This window comes from Antechinus flavipes, chromosome 2 (genome assembly GCF_016432865.1).
Source record: "Antechinus flavipes isolate AdamAnt ecotype Samford, QLD, Australia chromosome 2, AdamAnt_v2, whole genome shotgun sequence".
NCBI classification, from domain to species: domain Eukaryota; kingdom Metazoa; phylum Chordata; class Mammalia; order Dasyuromorphia; family Dasyuridae; genus Antechinus; species Antechinus flavipes.
In genome coordinates this window covers 641,227,114-641,247,123 of record NC_067399.1, presented here as the reverse complement: position 1 = coordinate 641,247,123, position 20,010 = coordinate 641,227,114, and the positions used below count along the sequence as shown (strand labels likewise).

The 20,010-nt window shown below is 38.1% G+C and overlaps 1 protein-coding gene across 2 annotated transcripts in view; it reads right to left on the bottom strand.

The window, feature by feature from the left end:
• Positions 1 to 20,010, bottom strand: part of EDC3 (enhancer of mRNA decapping 3) — a 62,941-nt gene that overhangs the window by 21,622 nt on the left and 21,309 nt on the right. For both annotated transcript variants that reach the window (XM_051982243.1, XM_051982242.1), the window contains exon 4: positions 10,008 to 10,343. In XM_051982243.1, the coding sequence (XP_051838203.1) occupies positions 10,008 to 10,343 (336 nt within the window). The remainder of the gene's footprint in view (positions 1 to 10,007; positions 10,344 to 20,010) is intronic.

Here is a 20,010-nt window from a genome sequence, read left to right as displayed (position 1 = left end):
AAATTGCTGACTCCCTCCCATCTTGGCACAAAGAGGAAAGAGCTGTCAAAAGTCAGAGTAAAGGGACACAATGATTCTGTAAACTTGGCCACCTACACTATTAAAAGACAAGTATCCTATATTATACAGTGGAGAACAAAAGGAGGAAGATAAACAGAAGCCTGCCAAAAGGAGTGAAGAATAATTACATACTCATGAAAACAATTCATATGAAAAGCCTAGTTAGGAAATTCAAGTAACTTTCAAGTACCTCAAGAGCAACAGCTTTAGCCTTCTTTTCACTTTGGAACAGCTCCAAACTTACAGCTTTTCCAGCTTTACCCCCACTGGAAGTACTAACATTTGCTCCGATCTTCTAAGGGACCCCTCATGGCTATTTTGCTACTACAACACTGTTACTCTCTTGAAATATATTCCTCATTTCTTTATAAAGACGGCCAGGGCCAAGTCTAAATTACCACCAATTACCAAAAAAGCTCCTCAGACATCTGATGTTTCAATTCTTAATGAAATAAGAGAATTTAGAATCAGGACTTCAGGGAAAGATTACAGAATCCCTACCTCTTCCCAACTTCCATTCTGGCTAAGAAGACTGAAGCTAAGAAAGAAGTGTTTCTTCCCTAGTCTATCCCTAGTCTATTCCCTAGAAGTGGTTGGAAATGACATCACTATGTTAGAGTCAAGTAACAGTATGTCCAGCTATGGCTGATCAGATCAATATGAGCTAGGGGATGCTCTGTCATAGGTCAGATAGAAACAGATCCTATGATATGAACATTTTTTTTTTGGGGGGGGGGCTTCTCTAACTTTTCGCATCTCAAGTTTCTTTTGGGCTAAATCAATTCAGTTTTGCTCAATAGAGCACACCACCTTCCTGATGAGGACATGCCATGCGGGGGGGTGGGGTGAGGTGGTGGTGTCCTGTATCAGCATCTCTCATCAATTCTAAAATTCTTAAGAGAGACCTTGGGGGTGTCCTTGTATCGCTTTTTTTTGACCACCTTGTGAGAGCTTCACCTGTCTGTATTCTTCAAGAAATAATCTTTTTTGGCTGGCATACATTTGGCAATTGTGCTCTCTGTAGTAGAGTTGGAATACCTGGCAAGTTAGTTAGAAAAAAGATCAGTGGAAATGGTCAAAGGATATGAACAGATAATTTTTGGGTGAAGAAACTGAAACTATTTCTGGTCAAATGAAAAGGTGCTCCAAATCATTATTGATCAGAGAAATGCAAATTAAGACAATTCTGATATACCACTATACACCTGTCAGATTATGCATTATCAATAACTGTTTGATTTGCATGCTTATTTTCCATATTTGGGTGAAAAAGGGTCTCGAGTGGAAAAAGTTTAAGAAGCCCTACCCTACTCTATAGCAAGCCACATCTCCCTTCTGTTCCCAATGTCTTCAATTTCCCTCATAGGAAAAATGCACAGTATATAACAGATCAAGAATGAATAATTCAAAGGATATGAACAAATAAAACTTAGAATTATAAATTATTAGTAATCATTACAAATCACAGATAATGTTGAAGTTTCAGCTAACACTCACCAAACTGGCAAAGATAACAAAAAAAATGCTGGAGGTACTATAGAAAGAAGAGCACATTTATACACTTGTAGAAGAGCTGTGAATTGCGCTAATCATTCGGATTATATTAAGTACTTAAAAGTACCCATGCCCTTTCACTCAAATATTCCATTGGAATATTTGGTTAAACCCACTCCAAGGAGGTCAGTGATAGAAAAGTTCCTACACTAAAAGAGTTACAGCATCACTTCTTATAGTAGCAAAGAACCAAGTAGATGCCCATCATCTAGGGAATAGTTAGTCAAGGTGTGTCACATGAATGTAATCAAATGATATAAAAGAAGTCAAGCACTTTGCGACTCTTCAAACTCAATATAAACATTAAGTATTATCACTATTATTAGTGGAATACAATTATTCTGTAAAGAAAAATATGATTGATATAAAGAAGCATATGAAGTCTTATATAAATTAATGCAAAATTGAAATAAGCAAAACCAAGAAAATATCCAAATAAATTTACAAATGGAAGGGACAAAATAAAACAATCAAAACTGAATGGTGTGACATTACGTCAAAATTCTAAAGCAATATGGGAAGGCACCTTTCTCCTTCCTTTGCTAAACATTTTTCCCTTCCTTTTTTAATTCTTTGTTACAGGATGTGGCTCTCTGGAAAGGAGGGATAGATTAGGGAATATGGGGAATGTAAAAAAAAAAAAAAGCCATATTAAAATGTATTTGGAAAAAAAAATGTTACAGCACTAATTTCCCCTCTTATATTTTTAATTTAAACACTCAAAAAATAACATTGCCAAAACCACAGAACAACAACAAAAAAGGAAGAAAGCTTTTTAGAAAGCACACAAAAAAATTTGCATCAGCTTAGATTCTAGTTCTTTTCTTACACCCACTTTAGGATTAGGAAGCTTATTTTGCTGGTAACTATTCCCTCCCTAGTTATCCTCTCTCTTACACTATTACTTCCCACCTCTCCTCCATCCCTATAGATTTCTCTTTTGAATTTAATGCATTTGTATACCAAACTCTGTGTATTTATGTGTATGTACTGAACCTTCCTTTGCATCTTTCAGATATGAATTGGGGTTTATCAGAAGCCCATTCCTTCCATCTCTTCCTCTTAAGATTGTAGCACCCCAACAATGAGAAGTAAAAAGTTGTAATCTGCTCCTTCTTCCTTTCTACCTTAGCATATTCCAGCTTTTATTTTCTCTTCTCTTTCCTCTCTTCAAATCTTCAGAATAGAACCAATTCAGACATTCTATCCTCTGTTTTTATTTGATTCCCTGAATACTCTTTAAAGATTAGGGTTCTGAAAAGACACTTGTTTTAAGAAATACCCTATTATAATATACCATTATCAGCTCCTCTGATTATCAAATACAAATAAATTTATCTAAGTTTCTCTGGACTCCCATGTTTATTTCAAAATTTCACTTGGCAGATGCTCATCAATTGGGGAATCGCTGAACAAGTTATGGTACATGAATATGGGATATTACTATTCTATAAGAAATGATCAGCAGGATGATTTCAGAAAGACCTAGAGAGACTTACATGAAGTGATGCTAAGTGAAGTGAATAGAACCAAGAGAACATTATACACAGCAACAACCGGATTATGTGGTAATCAACTGTGATGAAATTGACTCTTCAAAAAATGGGATGACTCAGGCCAAGTCCAATAGACTTGTGATGGACAGAGCCATCTGCATCCAGAAAGAGGACTATGGGGACTGAATGTGGACCACAACATAGTATTTTCATGTTTTTTGTTGTTGTTTGCTTGCTTCTCCTCTTCCCGCCCCCTTTTTGATCTGATTTTTCTTGTGCAGCATGATGTGAAAATATGTTTAGAAGAATTGCATGTGTTTAAAACCCATATTGGATTACTTGCTATTTGGGGGAGGAGATGGAGAAAGGCAGAGGGAAAAATTTGAAACACAAAGTTTTACAAAGGTGAATGCTGAAAACTATCTTTGCATGTATTTTGAAGATAATTTAAAAAAAATTCTACTCACTTTTGGTCTTTTCATTCAAAATACATGAAAATTTCTGCTCCTTTAAAGGTCAATTTTCCTCTCTGTAAAATTTCATTCAGTTTTGCAGTGTAAGCTATTCTTGATTTTAAGGCTATTTTTTTTTGTCTTTTGCAATATATTCCCAAGATCTCCTTTCATTTTTAGTAGATGCTGCAGGGCTTATGTGAGCCTGGTTGTAGTTCCTTGGTACTTGATTTGCATTCTTTTGGTTGCTTGAATTTTTTTATGTTGAGTCTCTGAATTTTGGCCTTGACATTCTTGGGAATCTCCTTTCTGGGTTCCTTTTAGGAGGTGAATGATAGATTCTTTCTAACTTTGCTCTCTGTCTCTAATGATTCCGGTCAGTTTACATTTATGATTTCTAGAAATATAATATCCATGATTTTTTCTTCTCAAGATGAGCCTGTGATTATTATTTCAAAAGGTGGAAGGAATTATCTTTATTTAATTTTTCACAAGTGTTTTTCTCTTCTTCCCACTTCCCCTTCTCCCAACTGAACAATAACAACGGAAAAACCCTCACAACAAATATACATAGTCAAGCAAAATAAATTTGGCCATGTCTCATTTTATCAGCTCTTTCAGAAAGTGGGTAGCATGCTTCATCTTCAATCCTAAGCAATCATGCTGTCACTCCCCTAATGAAAATTATAAAGTCTTTCAAAGTGTTTTTTTTCTTTATAATGTTGTTAGTACATAAATTGTTCTGGTTCTGCTCCTTTCACTGTCATCAGCTCACAAAAGTCTTCCCACTTTGCTTATTGTGCAATAACAGGTCTTGTCTCTGATTGTGTTGACTAACTTTGCTTGAGTTCCCTGCCCCTTCCTTCCCCTACAAATCTGGGAAGAAGATGTCACTGTAGTTTCTCACTGGGCTTATTATTTATTGTTTGATCCAGGGCAAACTTCTGGGTTTTACTACAGTCAATGAAGGTTAGCCATCTTGATGGGAAGTCAGTCTTCCTTCTTTTAAAAAAATCTTGGGCTAGCTTTATGGTGCAGTGGATAGAGGACCAGCCCTGGAGTTGGAAAGACCTGAGTTCAAATCCAACCTCAGATATTTAACACTTCCTAGATGTGTGACCTTGGGCAAGTCAATTAACCCCAATTCCCCCCCTACATTCCTCCTCCAAAATCTTTATTGAGACTACTGTCCCCTCTAATTACTCTCTGGCTTCTCCCTTTCCTTTCTCCCACTGCCAAACCATTCCAACAATTAATTTAAATCAATTGTTTCTATTTCCTGATTCTTTAACCAGGCTCCAGAGACAGAGGATCTGGGCTCAAATCTCATCTATGAAGCTCATTCCTATGTAGCCTTGGGTTCCTTCTTGAGTCTCAGTTTCTTTCATATATAAAATGAGGAAAGTAGATTAGATGCTGAGATCCATTTCTTTAGGTTTCGATAACTTCCCGCAAACTGGTATCTGCTTCTTCCATCTTCATGAAGCTGTATTCTTGAGGATTGTCAATGACTTCTTGGTCATCACAAGCAATGGCCTTTTCTTAATCCTTCTTTAAAAATCACAAACTGCAGGACCGCTAGGTGGCGCAGTGGCTAAAGCACCAGTCCTGAAGTCAGGAGGACCTGAGTTCAAATGTGACCTCAGACACTTAACACTTCCTGACTGTGTGACCCTGGGCAAGTCACTTAACCCCAATTGCCTCAGCTAAAAAAAAAAGAAAGAAAGAAATTCTACTTTCTGCCCACATCTTGATGTGTGGCTTTAGAGGAGTTACTGTTTCTTCATTCATAAAAACAAAGGGAAAGGTTCTCAGGCTTATTGCACTGCTAGCATTATATGATTCTTTTTTTTTTTGGCTGAGATGATTGGGGTCACACAGCTAGGCAGTATTAAGTGTCTTGGGGCCACATTTGAAGTCAGGTCCTCCTGACTTCAGGACTGGTTTCACTACACCAACTAGCTGCCCCAGAAAGTAGAATTTCAACCCAGACTTGCCCCTCTAGTTTCCTTCCCACTATATTAGGATTTCTCTGTGACAATAATGACCACCTTTTTAAAAACTCTGCTTTTGGCTTCGCTGATAGCCCTGGTTTCCTACTACACTTTCTGAACTATGGAGTTTAGAGTTCATTCAATCTGATTTCTCTTTTTACAAAAAGTTAATTCCAAATAAATCATTTAGAGCAAAGGAATAAGGAACAGCATTGATTTAGACATGCTCTTTCTTTCTTAGAAGCTGAGGCAGAACTGACCCAGTAGAAAGAGAAATATGGAGTTAGAAGATTATCACCTAAGGCTCTTTTCTACCACCCATCCTCTAGGAAGAATTCAAGACAATCTTTTCACTTTTCTGGGATTCTTAAAAGAAAGAGGCTCTCTCCAGTTTAGACATTTTCTGAGTCTGTATCGGTTCTTTAACCATTCCATTTGACAGGCTGATTTTTAACCATTTCAATAGCTCCGAATCAAGTTGGATATGAAATCCTATCAGGATGTTTTTATCTCCAGGCTCTGACCTTTGTTCATTTTCCCCTCAGAATGGGAATTCATTGTGCCATCAGGTGACTCAACAATAAAAACCAAATATATCTTTGGGCTCTGAGCAGAGAAGACATTTTTCTTAGAAGTAGCATGCAAGCAAGATATTTGCTTCCTGACATCAAACACTGCTACCAGAGGTTCTGACTATCAAATAGTATTTCCTTCCAGCTCTGCTGACAATCAAGCAGAAAACCATAGTAGCTAAGTAAGTAAATATGTTATTTGCATCATTTTGTGCCTACTAGGCACAAGTATTCATGGGAAGCTAACTCAAGCCTATAGATATTGTTCTCATGATACATATTCACAGTTGGCTCAGTGCAAACACCAACACTGTCCTCCCTCTTTCCCCCAGCTCTTCAGACAGATCCTGGATGGTGTCCAATATATCTGTATTTTAATATGTTTGTTGATAGCAACTCTGGCTAATGAGCTTCATGGGAGAAGAGAGGACTGAAAACCCTGTCAACAGATTTTTTTTTTTTAATTAGACAAATGAAAAGGGCAGGAAAATATGGAGAAAGACAACTAGAATTTGCCCACCTCTCCTCTTTTCAGGAGAAAATATCAAATAGCACATGCTATTTGATGGCAAAATCCCTCCCCTACCTCCTCAAAACAGTTCTCACTCACTAAACCACTCATTCCATGTCAAGGCTGTCTTCTTCACATGCGGAAAATATTCCTGACACTTTCTTGAAAAACCATATCCTCTACCATACCACAAACATGAATTTTTAGTTACTGCTCAAAGTACTTTATCTTGAAACAGAGGGAGGGAAGAAAAGCTACACACACTTGTATTTTAAAAATCAACTCAAAAATACAGGAGTGAAGAAAAACAGAAAATAGCAGTTTATGCAAGGAAAGCTATAGGTATTTTTAATGGGCCACAATTTCAATGAGTGAAAAAGGGCAACAAAGCTGCCCCACCAACATAAGGGAAGCACAAAGTCAAGAACCAGGGCCTCTGCCATGGGCTCCAGAGATTCTCAGCAAAGGTGACTAGAATTACCAAAGGAGGCCCCGTCTCCAGTTCTTGAAGTTCTGGGAATCTATGACTAGAGAAGAGAGGACTTCTAAGATGTTAAAACTAAGGTATCACACTAAAGTCTGAGAAAAACAAAGGTACAGTTGGTGGCTCAGGGCACAGAAAGCTGGGCCCAGAGTCAGGAGCTCAAATCCAGTGCAGACCCTGACAAGCTGAGTGACTCTGGTTAAATCACTTAATCTCTGTCTGCCCCAGACTATAAAACGGGGACAATAGGAGCATCTCCCTTGCAGAACTGTTGTGGCATCAAATGAGATATCTGTGAAGTGCCCAGCACCAGGGCCTGGCACATAGCTGATGCCATATAAATGCTTGTTCCTTTTCCTGTTTCTCACCTATTAACTTTAAGCTGTGGTATGGGATTTTATTCAGGATCAAAGACTTCAGGGGAACACATAGCAAGCCATATGCTGAGCCCCTTAAAGAAATAATTGCGTTCTTCCTTTTCTAGCACAAGAATAACCCAGGCTAATTCCATAGATGACAACAATTAAGTAGCTCTTGAAGCATAATTTATCATAAATACTTCTATTGTGTTAATTTGTATTATGTTTATTAACACTAGTAAAATGCACATCAACAAAAATAAACAATGTATTAACAATCCCAAACTGTAATCCTAGGCAAAATGTTTTTGCCTGAGCTACTAAATAACTAACAAAACAGAATGATGAGCCTGATATCCTAGGTCTCTCTTTTGATAAAACAAGCAAAGGTCAGGCAATTACTCATTCATTGCAACAAGTATTTATAAGTGGTGACTCTGTCAGATGCTGCACTTTTCATGGTGATAATCCCCCAGGCATCTCAAATTCAAAAGAACTCATAATCCTTCCCTCAAACCCAACTCTCCTGCTCAGTTTCCCTGTTGAGGGCCTACCATCCTTTCAGTCACTCAGCTCTGCAAGCTCAAAACCTCAACTCTATCATTTTCATGCAGCCCATATTCAGTGAGCTTATTTCATCATCTTTTTCATACTTGCTTCCATCTCCTTCCTCATAGGACCACTACCCTTCCCACTTCTCCTCCAGATGACCATAAAAACCTGGTCTTCCAACATCCACTCTCTCCCTTTCTGGGCCACCTTCCACAAAACAGCCATACTGATGCTCTGAAAGCACAGGCATAATCATAAGCTCAAGAAGCTTTGCTAGCTGCCTCTGGCTTGGCATTTAAAGCCCTGTACAATTTGGTGGTAGTCTATCTTTCCAGGCTTAATTAGTTATTACACTCTCTTATTCTATATCTCAGCCAAACTGGCCCATTTGTTGCTCCCCCTTCACTGTGTTCCATTTCCGATCTCCACTCCTTTGCCCAGACTGATCCCTATGGAGGGAATGCACCGCCTTCCTCACCTCTGCCTCATAAAATCCTTGTATTCCTTCAAGGCTCCAGCTTATAATCCTATATAGGTAGAATACAGAATACAAAGCAAATCAGAATATAAGTATGCTCTGTGAATACACAATGGTGATCTGATATTAGAAGAGGGAGAAATGAGAAAACCAGGTCTGGATAAATGTCTTTGCATGACTTGCTTAAATTCAGAGATAGTGAGGCAGCACAGCAGATAAAGCACTGGACCTAGAGTTAGAAAGTCCTGAATTCAAATCCAGCCACTCAGACATTTATTAGCTAGATGACTCTGGGCAAATTACTTAACCTGTTTGCCTCAGATTCCTCAACTGTAAAAATGCAGATATTTATAGCACCTATCCCCCAAGGTTATTGCAATGTTTGTAAAGTGTTTAACACAGAGTCTGGCAGATAACAGGTGCTTAATAAATGCTTGTTTTCTTCCTTCCAGTGCTGATGCTAAATTCAAGTTACTCCAATACTTAAAGGATGTGATCTCATCAATATAAATTCTCCCTCAAACAAAATAGATGAACTTCCCATTACACAATGGTCCAGAGTTGCAATGGCCTAAAAATTTATCTGTGTGCAAGTAGTGTGAGGGTAAGCCCCTCCTCACTGAGCAAGTAAAGCCTAGAGCTAGACAACTAATGCAGCCCTGGGGCCTTAGCACAAATCTTTCCAGCACTGGCCAAACTTAGAGCAGTCTTGAGCTGTCATTCACATGACTTTCCTTTCAGGAATCCAGAGAAGCCTTCATTCCGTGACATGGCAGTGGAGTCTGATTTTAATGAAGGGAATTTATAATGACTACAATAAAGAGGGAGCCAAAGGCTGTTAGGCAACCTATTCCAGGTGTATAAAAGGAATTAACTCCTTGAAATCAGCACATGGCAGTCATGGAATAGTGGAAAGAAAAATGGATTCAGTTAGAGGGTCTAGATTAGAGTCCTAGCTCTGCTACTGATTACCTGAATGATCCTGAGGAAATCAATTTGTAATAAACACCTCAGGGAGCTATTATGAAGGAGTTCCATCTCCTCATACACAACAGGAAAATAATGTTTGCATAAAATATTACATAGGGTCATTCTGATGACCAGATGAAATTATAAAAGATTAATTTCCTCACCTGTAAAATACGGAAATTAAAAGGTCACTATGGTTCTTTTTCTAATTCTAAATGCTAAGATCCTATATAGAAGTGAAGTATGTGTAAACTAAAGATATCAGTCATTTTAATTTTTACATAATGCAACAATACTCTGATTATTTGGAAAGAATAAATAAATATACCACAAAATCTCTTCCTAAATAAACTACCTTGCAGGAACAAGCTATTTTTGAAGGATCCGGTCAATCCTTTAGCCTTCACGTAAAAAATTTCAAATAAACAGTTTACTATTTCATATATACCAAGAAAGGAAAGTTACTCAACAAAATCCAGGAAATTAGAGACTCAGAACTGAATAGTAGAGGAAGTGATTGACTCACCAGTACAGAATTCTTTGCTTGTGTTCTGGGGCACCATAATCCGTCGGTAGACGATTGGTTCAGATTCTAATATGTTTTCATCATGACGGTATCGAGTGGGTCTTTCATTTGGGGTGCCACGGGAACGGGTACCACTCCTTCTCTCATAAGTATCAATCTCTTCAAATACAGCTGCTTTATCAAAAAGGGCCAGGTTCCCTTCAAAGTCAAAATCTGTGTCTGGGATCTCTTCAATATCATCCCCAAAACATTCATCATCTTTATTCTTCATCTGGCCATTCTTTATGCCACTTTTCTTTGGAGTTGCTTGATTTGGATGTCGACTGCTAGATGACCCTAAAGTAAAAACAAAAACCATCAAATCCATGTGGTTGGTTAATTGGCCAAATAGTCTTCTAGCCTAGCCCTTAAATTTGACCACAAATGGAACCCAAGAAACAACTAATCAAAACAAACAATTTTCACTTTATATAAAATTCATATTATGCAAACTTACTTAAGGAATTCGGAAAGAAATCTACATAAAAAAAAAAAAAACCCACTTACATTATCTTTACTGTACAGTATTGTACTTTCTTTCCCCAGTCCTGTTTCTTAGTTCAGCAATTCATGGCCTCTCAACACTGCCACCACCTCCACCACCACCACCAAAACCCCAAACAACAACCTTCCAGTAAAAGCAGAAGAATGGACATGGGAGAGACTAGCATGGCTGATAGACTCCCCACCCCTCAACTTGGCTTGAGACCTCATGTGCTAAGAGACCTTTGCTTTGCTCCCCCCAACATGTATTAGAGTTTCGGTATTAGAAGTCTATCCCTCTCTCCCACGTCACCTATCCTCTCTTATCTGTGTCTGGGTTACACCCCAATATGTCTTCTCTGATATGTTCTTCCTCTTAGTTCTGGACAAAACCCCATATGGCTAGCCCCAGCCCTGTCCCCTCTTATTCCTCCTCCAGCTCTCAGTTCTCTGTCTGCATCCTTGGAATCCCCCTCCACAGGGCACAGGGTGCCCCTTGCCACCTCCTTCTCTTCCTCATGAATGTGGGCTAATTCACATTACATAAAAAAATTTTTAAATAGAAATCTGCAGAATGGTCCACTTACTTAAAAGTAAGAACTATCTAGATAGCCAAGTGTTATGTTAACTTTCCAATGCAGGTTTCTACCTAGCAGAGAACCTGTATGGAGTATGGAGTAGAAGAGGCTAGGACAACAGTAACTGAGTAACAAAATGTGAAACAAGAGGAACTTTCTTTCATTGTTACTGCTCTGGGTTCTGCCCTCGGGAGCCAAGCAGTTCAGCTACCTGATGACTGTCCTTCAAAAACTTAAAAGGCAACTATCCCACTCCATTCTTCCCTCAAGTGTTCTCCTTTCAGGCTAAAAACATTCACTGTTTCTCCAATTGATGGACACATCTCCCCCACCCCCCTTATCCCCTGCCTTAGCTTCTTCTATTGAAGGTGCAGAGCCCAGTAGCCTTAGACTGCCATATCACACAAAACAATCACTCATACACTAGATCTTGCTCAGAGCAGCAATAGCACTGTCCAGCCTCACCTTCCCCATCTGGTCCTTTGAAAACTGACTTTTTGAACCGCAGTGTCAGACTGTAGAGTTATCCCTATTACACATTATCTTCGTTCATTCATTCAACAAGCATTTATGAAGTGCTGACTAAATGCCAGGCCCTGTGTTAGACACTGCAGATACAAGGACAAAACAAAACCAGTTCTCAAAAACATTCTATTGAGGGGGAAAAAACCCACGGGAATAGATAAGGAAATTATGTAGAAAATATATGAAAAGTAGATACAAAGCATTCCTAGGGGGCCCTAAAAAGGGAGAACTAGATAATGAGGGACATGATGGGGAGAACTTAACTTGGCTTCTTATAGGAAGTAGAGTTTCAGCTGAGCTTTGAAGGAGTCCAGGCATTTTATGAGGCAGACATGAGGAAGGCAGTATATTCTAGGTCCAGGAATCAGCCTGGGCAAAGGAATGGAACTAGGAGATGGAACACAGTGAATGGGGAACAGCAGGTGGGCCAGTTTGACTGGGATGCAGAAGAAGAGAGTGCAATGAGTAAATAAGCCTGGAAAGACAGGCAAGGACAAAATTGTGAAGGGCTTTAAATGTCAAACAGAAGAGCTGGTGATTTACCCTAAAGATCAGAGGTAGCCACTGAAGCTTGGGCAGGGAGCTGCCATGGTTATGCCTGTGCTTTCAGAACATCAATGTGGCAGCTTTGTGGAAGGTAACCTGCAGGGAGACCAGGCTCTCATAGTCTTCTTGGGGAGAGGTGGGGAAGGCCTGACCGAAGTCACAAGGTGGAGAAGAATGGAAGAGGTGCCTGAAGGAATAATGGTGATGGCATCTAGATGGTTTCCTCTCAATAGAAACAAAGATCATTTTTACATTTTACATTTTACAGGATAATTGCCTTTTCATTACAAAGAAGAATCAGGGGCTAAGGTGAGTCCCTTAGTTCTAGTCTAAATAAGCACAGCAGGGGACCACCTGGGCTTAAAACTCTGGGTTTTGAGCTCACTCTCCTGTAACTCAACTGCAATTGACCTTCTGCTCTGACTTTCCTGTTTCTGTTTGGTTTTCTTGTTTATGTTTTACCATCTAGTCTTGGCAACACAAAAGCATTGAAGCTTGAGGAGTCCATTAAAACAGGACCAGAGAAAAGCTCTCAATGGGTCACCAAGTTCAACATACTCTTCATTTCCAAATTCTTCCAATGTGGAAGAGAAGAAGAAATGAAGAGGAAAACAATGAAACAATAAATTGTACAATTCCAACAAGTCCACATGATTTCAGATGTGTCTAGTACTAAATGCCATATGCTTAAAATTCAACAGATTTGGTGGCAGTTTTCTGACTTCAAATTAAATATGAATCTCAAAACTTCTCCTGTCAAGATGGCAGCTTCCTCTTGGATAACTAATTATCCTTTTCAGCTACTTGAGAATTGAAGTGATTTGTTTGTCATACTTCCAATGAAAGGATTCCAAATGTTTATACTATAGCCATCATCTCTGTACTCTGGAAATTCACTCAGAGACTACTGGGATATTACAGAGGTCATTGAAGTTGGAACTAGAATATCTGAGTTCAGATTTCAACTCTGCAATTTACTACCTGTTTGACCCTAAGCAATTCCCCTAAGGTAAGCCTCAGTTTCCTGATTTGTAAAGTATAATATATGTCACCAAATAATAATGTCCACAAATTCAATGCTTTAAAATTTTTTCTAATCATTATCTATGTAAATGTGTGAGATACCTCAGAAATTATAAAATACAATCATGCACAACATTTCCAACTTACTAACATCCAACATTCCTCTAAATACAAATGAAACCAAAGGTCATCTGTTCCTAAAACCAATATACTTGACAAATGACTGACATAGCAGTATATTCTCTCAGTATGGTAAGTAAATGTGCTTCATTGGAGTCAGTACTGCTGGGTTCCAAGGCTGGCCCAGCTTATTTGTCATCCTGATGATTGTGCACAAGTCTCTTCTTCCTAGGTCTCAATTTTTTTTTCTGTAAAATGAGAATATTGGACTAAGTGATCTCTGAGAGATATCCCAGATCTGAATAGAAGAATCTAAGTATCTACTTCTTTCTGCCAAAACTCCTCCCTATGACTCAGAAGACCCACTTCTCCTTTCTTACTACTGCAAAGGTAGAGGAGAAAGACCAGTGCTTTGATATAACTGAAAAAATATTTTATTCAGCAAATGTGGTATAAATGTGACTATCATGTTTTACTAAACAAAACTATAAGTACCATTCTGCTTATACAAAATGTGTTAAATGGGTTTTTGTACTGATCTGAGTCCTAAATACTCTTTGTAATGCAGTTTTTACGGGAAACTATATTTGTCAATTTATAAAGACCATTTTAAAACACATTGGTAGTAAGCTAAAGACTACCTACATCTAGAGCCCTATCATAAATAACAGTACAAAACTGGTGATAAGCCAACAGGGCCAGAAAAAAATTTCATTAAGGCATTTCCTAACCAAAGGAATAGCTGGTCTGGTCAGTATGTCCTTAAGGAGATATGGTAACAATTTGGGGTTGAATTCAAAGAAGTTATAGCACACAGAAATAGCAAGGTAATAATAATTTCACTGTATTGTGCTTGTTACATCACATGTCAGAACATGGTATTCAGTCATGTGTGCCACATTTGAAGCAAATTTTATCAAAATATGTCCAGAGTAGAGTGACTGAGGCTTCTGATAGAGGATTAACTTATGTTTTATTTTGAATAGTTGGAGAAATTAGGAATGTCTGACCAGAAAAGAAGACCTAAGGGAACCATCATTTGAAGAGCTGCTATGTGGACGAAAAAATAGATTTATCCTATGTAGTAACCAATTCTTACTTACTCTCCACTCTGTCCCTGCCAAAAACCAAATAGGAACAATGACTAGAAATAACAATCTGATTTTAGCTTACCATAAGGAGGTACTTTCTATTAGGACTGATAGACAATGGAAATATAAACCTTATGAAATAAAGAGGTTCCATACCCCAATTTTTGGGATAAGAACACATTATTTGACAAAAATTGCTGGGAAAATTGGAAATTAGTATGGCAGAAACTAGGCATTGACCCACACTTAACACCGTACACCAAGATAAGGTCAAAATGGGTTCATGACCTAGGCATAAAGAATGAGATTATAAATAAATTGGAAGAGCATAGGATAGTTTACCTCGCAGACCTGTGGAAGAGAGAGGAATTTATGACCAAAGAAGAACTAGAAATCACTATTGACCACAAAATAGAAAATTTTGATTATATCAAATTGAAAAGTTTTTGTACAAACAAAACAAACGCAGACAAGATTAGAAGGGAAACAATAAACTGGGAAAACATTTTTACAGTCAAAGGTTCTGATAAAGGCCTCATTTCCAAAATATATAGAGAATTGACTCTAATTTATAAGAAATCAAGCCATTCTCCAATTGATAAATGGTCAAAGACTATGAACAGACAATTCTCAGATGAAGAAATTAAAACTATTTATAGACATATGAAAATATGCTCCAAATCATTATTAATCAGAGAAATGCAAATTAAGACAACTCCAAGATATCACTACATACTTGTCAGATTGGCTAGAATGACAGGGAAAGATAATGCGGAATGTTGGAGGGGATGTGGGAAAACAGGGACACTGATACATTGCTGGTGGAGTTGTGAACACATCCAGCCATTCTGGAGAGCAATTTGGAACTATGCTCAAAAAGTTATCAAACTATGCATACCCTTTGATCCAGCCTTTGGCTTATACCCCAAAGAAATACTAAAGAAGGGAAAGGGACCTATATGTGCCAAAATGTTTGTGGCAGCCCTGTTTGTAGTGGCTAGAAGCTGGAAAATGAATGGATGCCCATCAATTGGAGAATGGTTGAGTAAACTGTGGTAGATGAACGTTATGGAATATTATTGTTCTGTAAGGAATGACCAACAGGATGAATACAGAGAGGACTGGCGAGACTTACATGAACTGATGCTAAGTGAAATGAGCAGAACCAGGAGATCATTATATACCTCAACAACGATACTGTGTGAGGATGTATTCTGATGGAAGTGGATCTCTTCGATAAAGAGAGCTAATTCAGTTTCAATTGATCAAGGATGGACAGAAGCAGCTACACCCAAAGAAAGAACACTGGGAAATGAATATAAACTGCATGCATTTTTGTTTTTCTTCCCAGGTTATTTTTACCTTCTGAATCCAATTCTCCCTGTGCAACAAGAGAACTGTTCAGTTCCGCACACATATATCGTATCTAGGATATACTGTAACCTATTTAACATGTAAAGGACTGCTTGCCATCTGAGGGAGGGGGTGGAGGGAGGGAGGGGAAAAATCGGAACAGAAGTGAGTGCAAGGGATAATGCTGTAAAAAATTACCCAGGCATGGGTTCTGTCAATAAAAAGTTATTAAAAAAAAAAAAAAAGAGGTTCCATAATAGAAATGGTGACTTATCATAAATGTGAGACCTATATCAGGTGGGAGTGTCAGATTAGATACTTTGAGAATCCCTTCCAATTCTAAAATAGGAGGGAAACGAAAAGGGAGAGAGAGACAGAGAAAAGAGAGAGAGAGAAAGAAGGGAAAGAAATGGGAGAAGGGAAGGAGAGAGAGGAAGGAAGATCATGGAGTTGGAAATATGCAGGGTTCCCTCCCATTTCTGCCATTTTTAACGTCTTGAGGATTCAATGAACTCTCCAATCCTATCAGGTCACAGGTTCACTGTCTAGAAAGTTCAATGGAATCACAACCTAAAATAGCAAAATCTTCATCTTTTTTTATCCTATAGCAAGTCAAGTCCATAAGCCTGATTAAGCACCATTATGTGCCAGTCACTACACTAAAACAGTGCCCGTTCTCTCAGAGCTCACAGTCTATGGAAACAACAACATGAAAACAAGATATAAACAGAAGAAATTGAAGATAATCAACAAAAAATAGTGTATTAAGTGCATTAAGGGAAACAGAAAAGTCTTCCTATAGAAGGCAGAATTTTGGCTGGGCCACAAGGTAAAGATGAGGAAATAGAGAATTCTAGATTTAGAATATAAGCCAGTACAAATGCCTGGGAGCCAGGATACTGAGTGTCCTGTGTATGAAACAGCTAGGTGGTCTGTGTCACTGGATTGTAGTGCATAACTGGACAGAGGGAGGGAGTCAGGTTATAAAGAACGTTGACAACAAACAATAGAGCCACTGGAGCTGACTGAATGTGGGGTGTTATAGAGTCAGACCTTCCCTTCAGGAAGATCGATATGACAGCAGGATAGAGGTAGAGAGCTGACTGGAACAAAGAAAGCACCTGAGGCAGGCAGACCCCCCCCCCCCACACACACACACACAGCCTCCCAAAAGCTGCTACAATCCAAGTGTGAAGAGAAGTGGGACTGCACCAGGGGTTGTCTCTGTCAGAGCAGAGAAGTAGTGAACACAGAATTATTATAAATAAATGACAGAATTTGACAGTGGATAAGCTATGGCAATATAGAGGATTGGAGGGAAAAGATGATAGAGTGGGGAGTTGCAGATAACACATAGGTTGTAATCCTAGGTGACTTGGAAGTGGCAATGTCCTCGATAATAAAAGGAATAGGAAGAGGAAAAGAGATTAGAAGGGAAGATAAAAGCTTAGTTTGGAATGTGCTGACTTTAAGATAAGGGGACAAGTTCCAACGATCTTTTGATGGAGATAGCCATCTGCATCCAGAGAGAGGATTGTGGGGACTGAGTGTGAACCACAACATAGTATTTTCACTTTTGTTGTTTTTTGTTTGCCTGCTTTTTGTTTTCTTTCTCATTTTTTTCCTTTTTGATCTGATTTTTCTTGTGCAGCATGATAATTGTGGAAATATGTATAGCAGAATTGCACATATTTAACACATATCAGATTACTTGTCCTCTAGGGGAGGGAAAAAAAATTTGGAACACAAGGTTTTGCAAGAGTGATTATTGAAAACTATCTATGCATATGTTTTAAAAGTAAAAAGCTTTATAAAAATAAATATATAGAATCCATTTTTTGGGGGGAAAAAAAAGGCCATGGGATATTTAGTTTGAGATCTATCTCTGACTCAAGTGCTACATCTTTTCTGGACCTTTTTTTTTAACCAGTCTTGACTTATGCTTATGTAATCATCAAAATGTACTGTAAATGATCTTAAATTACCCAATGTATTTCTCATAGAAGGTACAATATCTTATTAAGTCATTATTAATTTTGAAATAACACACATAGTAGTGTTAAAAATGGGGCAATTAGGCACAGAAGATGCACCAGTATGGAGTCTAAATTCAAAATGGGCCTCAGAAACTTGTTCCATCACCTTAGGTAACTCACTTAACCCTGTTTTCCTCAGTCTCCTCATCTGTAAAATGAGTTGGAGAAGGAAATGGCAAACCAGTATCTTTGCCAAAAAAATCCTAAATGGGGTCATGAAGAGTTGGACAAGACCAAAACAAATCAACAACAATTGTGTTAAAAGTTTATTTCTGGGAAGCAAAACCCACACCTCCCAAAGCATTCTATTACAAAGACATATTTGGGTGGGTAGGTTCCCATTACTACATGAAACTTGCCACCTGACAAATCTAAACACCTGAAATCAGTCTCTTTGACTTAGTTCACAATGACAAGAAAGGATAAAGTCACTCTAAGCAGTCTCCTTATCCTTCCATTCTGAAATTCCTCATTGTGATCCAGGCAGCATAAACAAGTTTTAGAATAATCTGAGGTATTTCAAAGCCTTACATACCAATGCTTCCCAAGCTTATTCACTTCATAACTTGCAGATAAATTTCTGAATTGACCACACCTCTCCTTACACTGATCTGAAAGAACTTCCCACCATTACTGCAGCACAAAACAATCCTGGAGAAGTTACCAACACTCACCCAACTTTCAGGAAGTTCGGAATTTGCTTTTCTGTTACAAGCAACAATAGAGGAAACTGGGAATTTCTGAAAGAATGAGAGAGTCAGAAAGCCACAAAGAGTCATTCCCCCCTTTACCTCAAGAAACCAAAAGCAATATTCCATCAGTATTTGTAAAAGGAGATAATCATGTCTGCCTGCCAACCTTAGGGTTTTAGGAAAGCAAATCAAATAATGCAAGTGAAAGGGATTTATAAATCACAAAGTGTGAAAAAAAAGTGAACAAATTAACAACATTCAAAGACGTTTGGCTCCTACAGAAAAATGGTACAGGAAAAAAAAGACAGAGATCAGGTTTATGCTCCTAGAAAGAATAAGCCTGACCACAATGACAGAAGGAAAAAAAAAACCAATAATTACTGGACTTCACTAAGAGTCAAAGGATTAAAAAAAGTAATGGATAAAAAACTGTCTATAAGTTTATCTAATAAAACTTCCCACAATTCCTGAAATTGAGCTGAGCTCTCTAGGAACCTTGACTCATCTAAAGTCCACATACTCCCCCAGCACATAGAAACTACCTAATAAATATTTGTGAAATCAAATGGTTTCTCCTGAAATCATGAGCTCCCAGATCCTGCCTCTGATTAACAGAAGAAAATAAGTTATTTATTAATTGCCTATAATATATCAGGCACTGAGATAAGTGCTTTACAAATATGTTGTGATGCTCATAATAATCCTGTGAATGACACTGCTGAGGATAGACAGCACGGGAAATGAAGGTTTCCAGCTAATCTGAAGAAGAAAGTAGAGAAGGATCCAATCATTTAGATCACTCATCTGGTACTAATATACTGCTTCATATTGTAGTTTTTCATATATATGCTTTATCTTTACTACTGCAATGTAAGCTGAGTAAGAACCATGTCATATATACTTTTAGAGCTCCTCACAGTACATTCAATAAACATATATGGAAATGAATGAAGTCAAATGTGGAAAAAGAAAGGAAAGACTAAAGCTTAAAAGCCTGAAGAAGTTTAAAGGAAGAAAAAGTAAATATTCCTTAGTGGGGCAAGTCAAAAATTATGCTTAATTAAGAGATGATATGACAGGTAAGAGTTATGACCATTAACTGAAGAGAAGATGTAAAGTAAAGGCTTGAGAAATGATGAAATGAAAGCATGAACTAGAAACAAGGACATCTTGTGAATATGTTGGAGAATGAAGAGGTGCTTCAATGCATAACACAGTGCCTAGCAGGTAAAAAGTTTCAATAAATGTTGGAATTGAACTGAACTGAAAAAAAGGACACAAGTGGGAAGGTAATCTAGGAAGCTGCCAACATATAAATGAAAATTGAAACTATGAGAGTATGAGAATAAGCAATTACCCTCCTAAGGAAATGGTACAACAAGAAAAGGATGAAGATCGTAAAGAACAAGTGGAAGCAAATCAAATACAAGAGGAGATAAAAATGAAAACCACATGAATTCTCTGTAGATCCTCAGGGCTACCCAAAACTATGAGAAAACTCCAAGTGATAAAGTAGA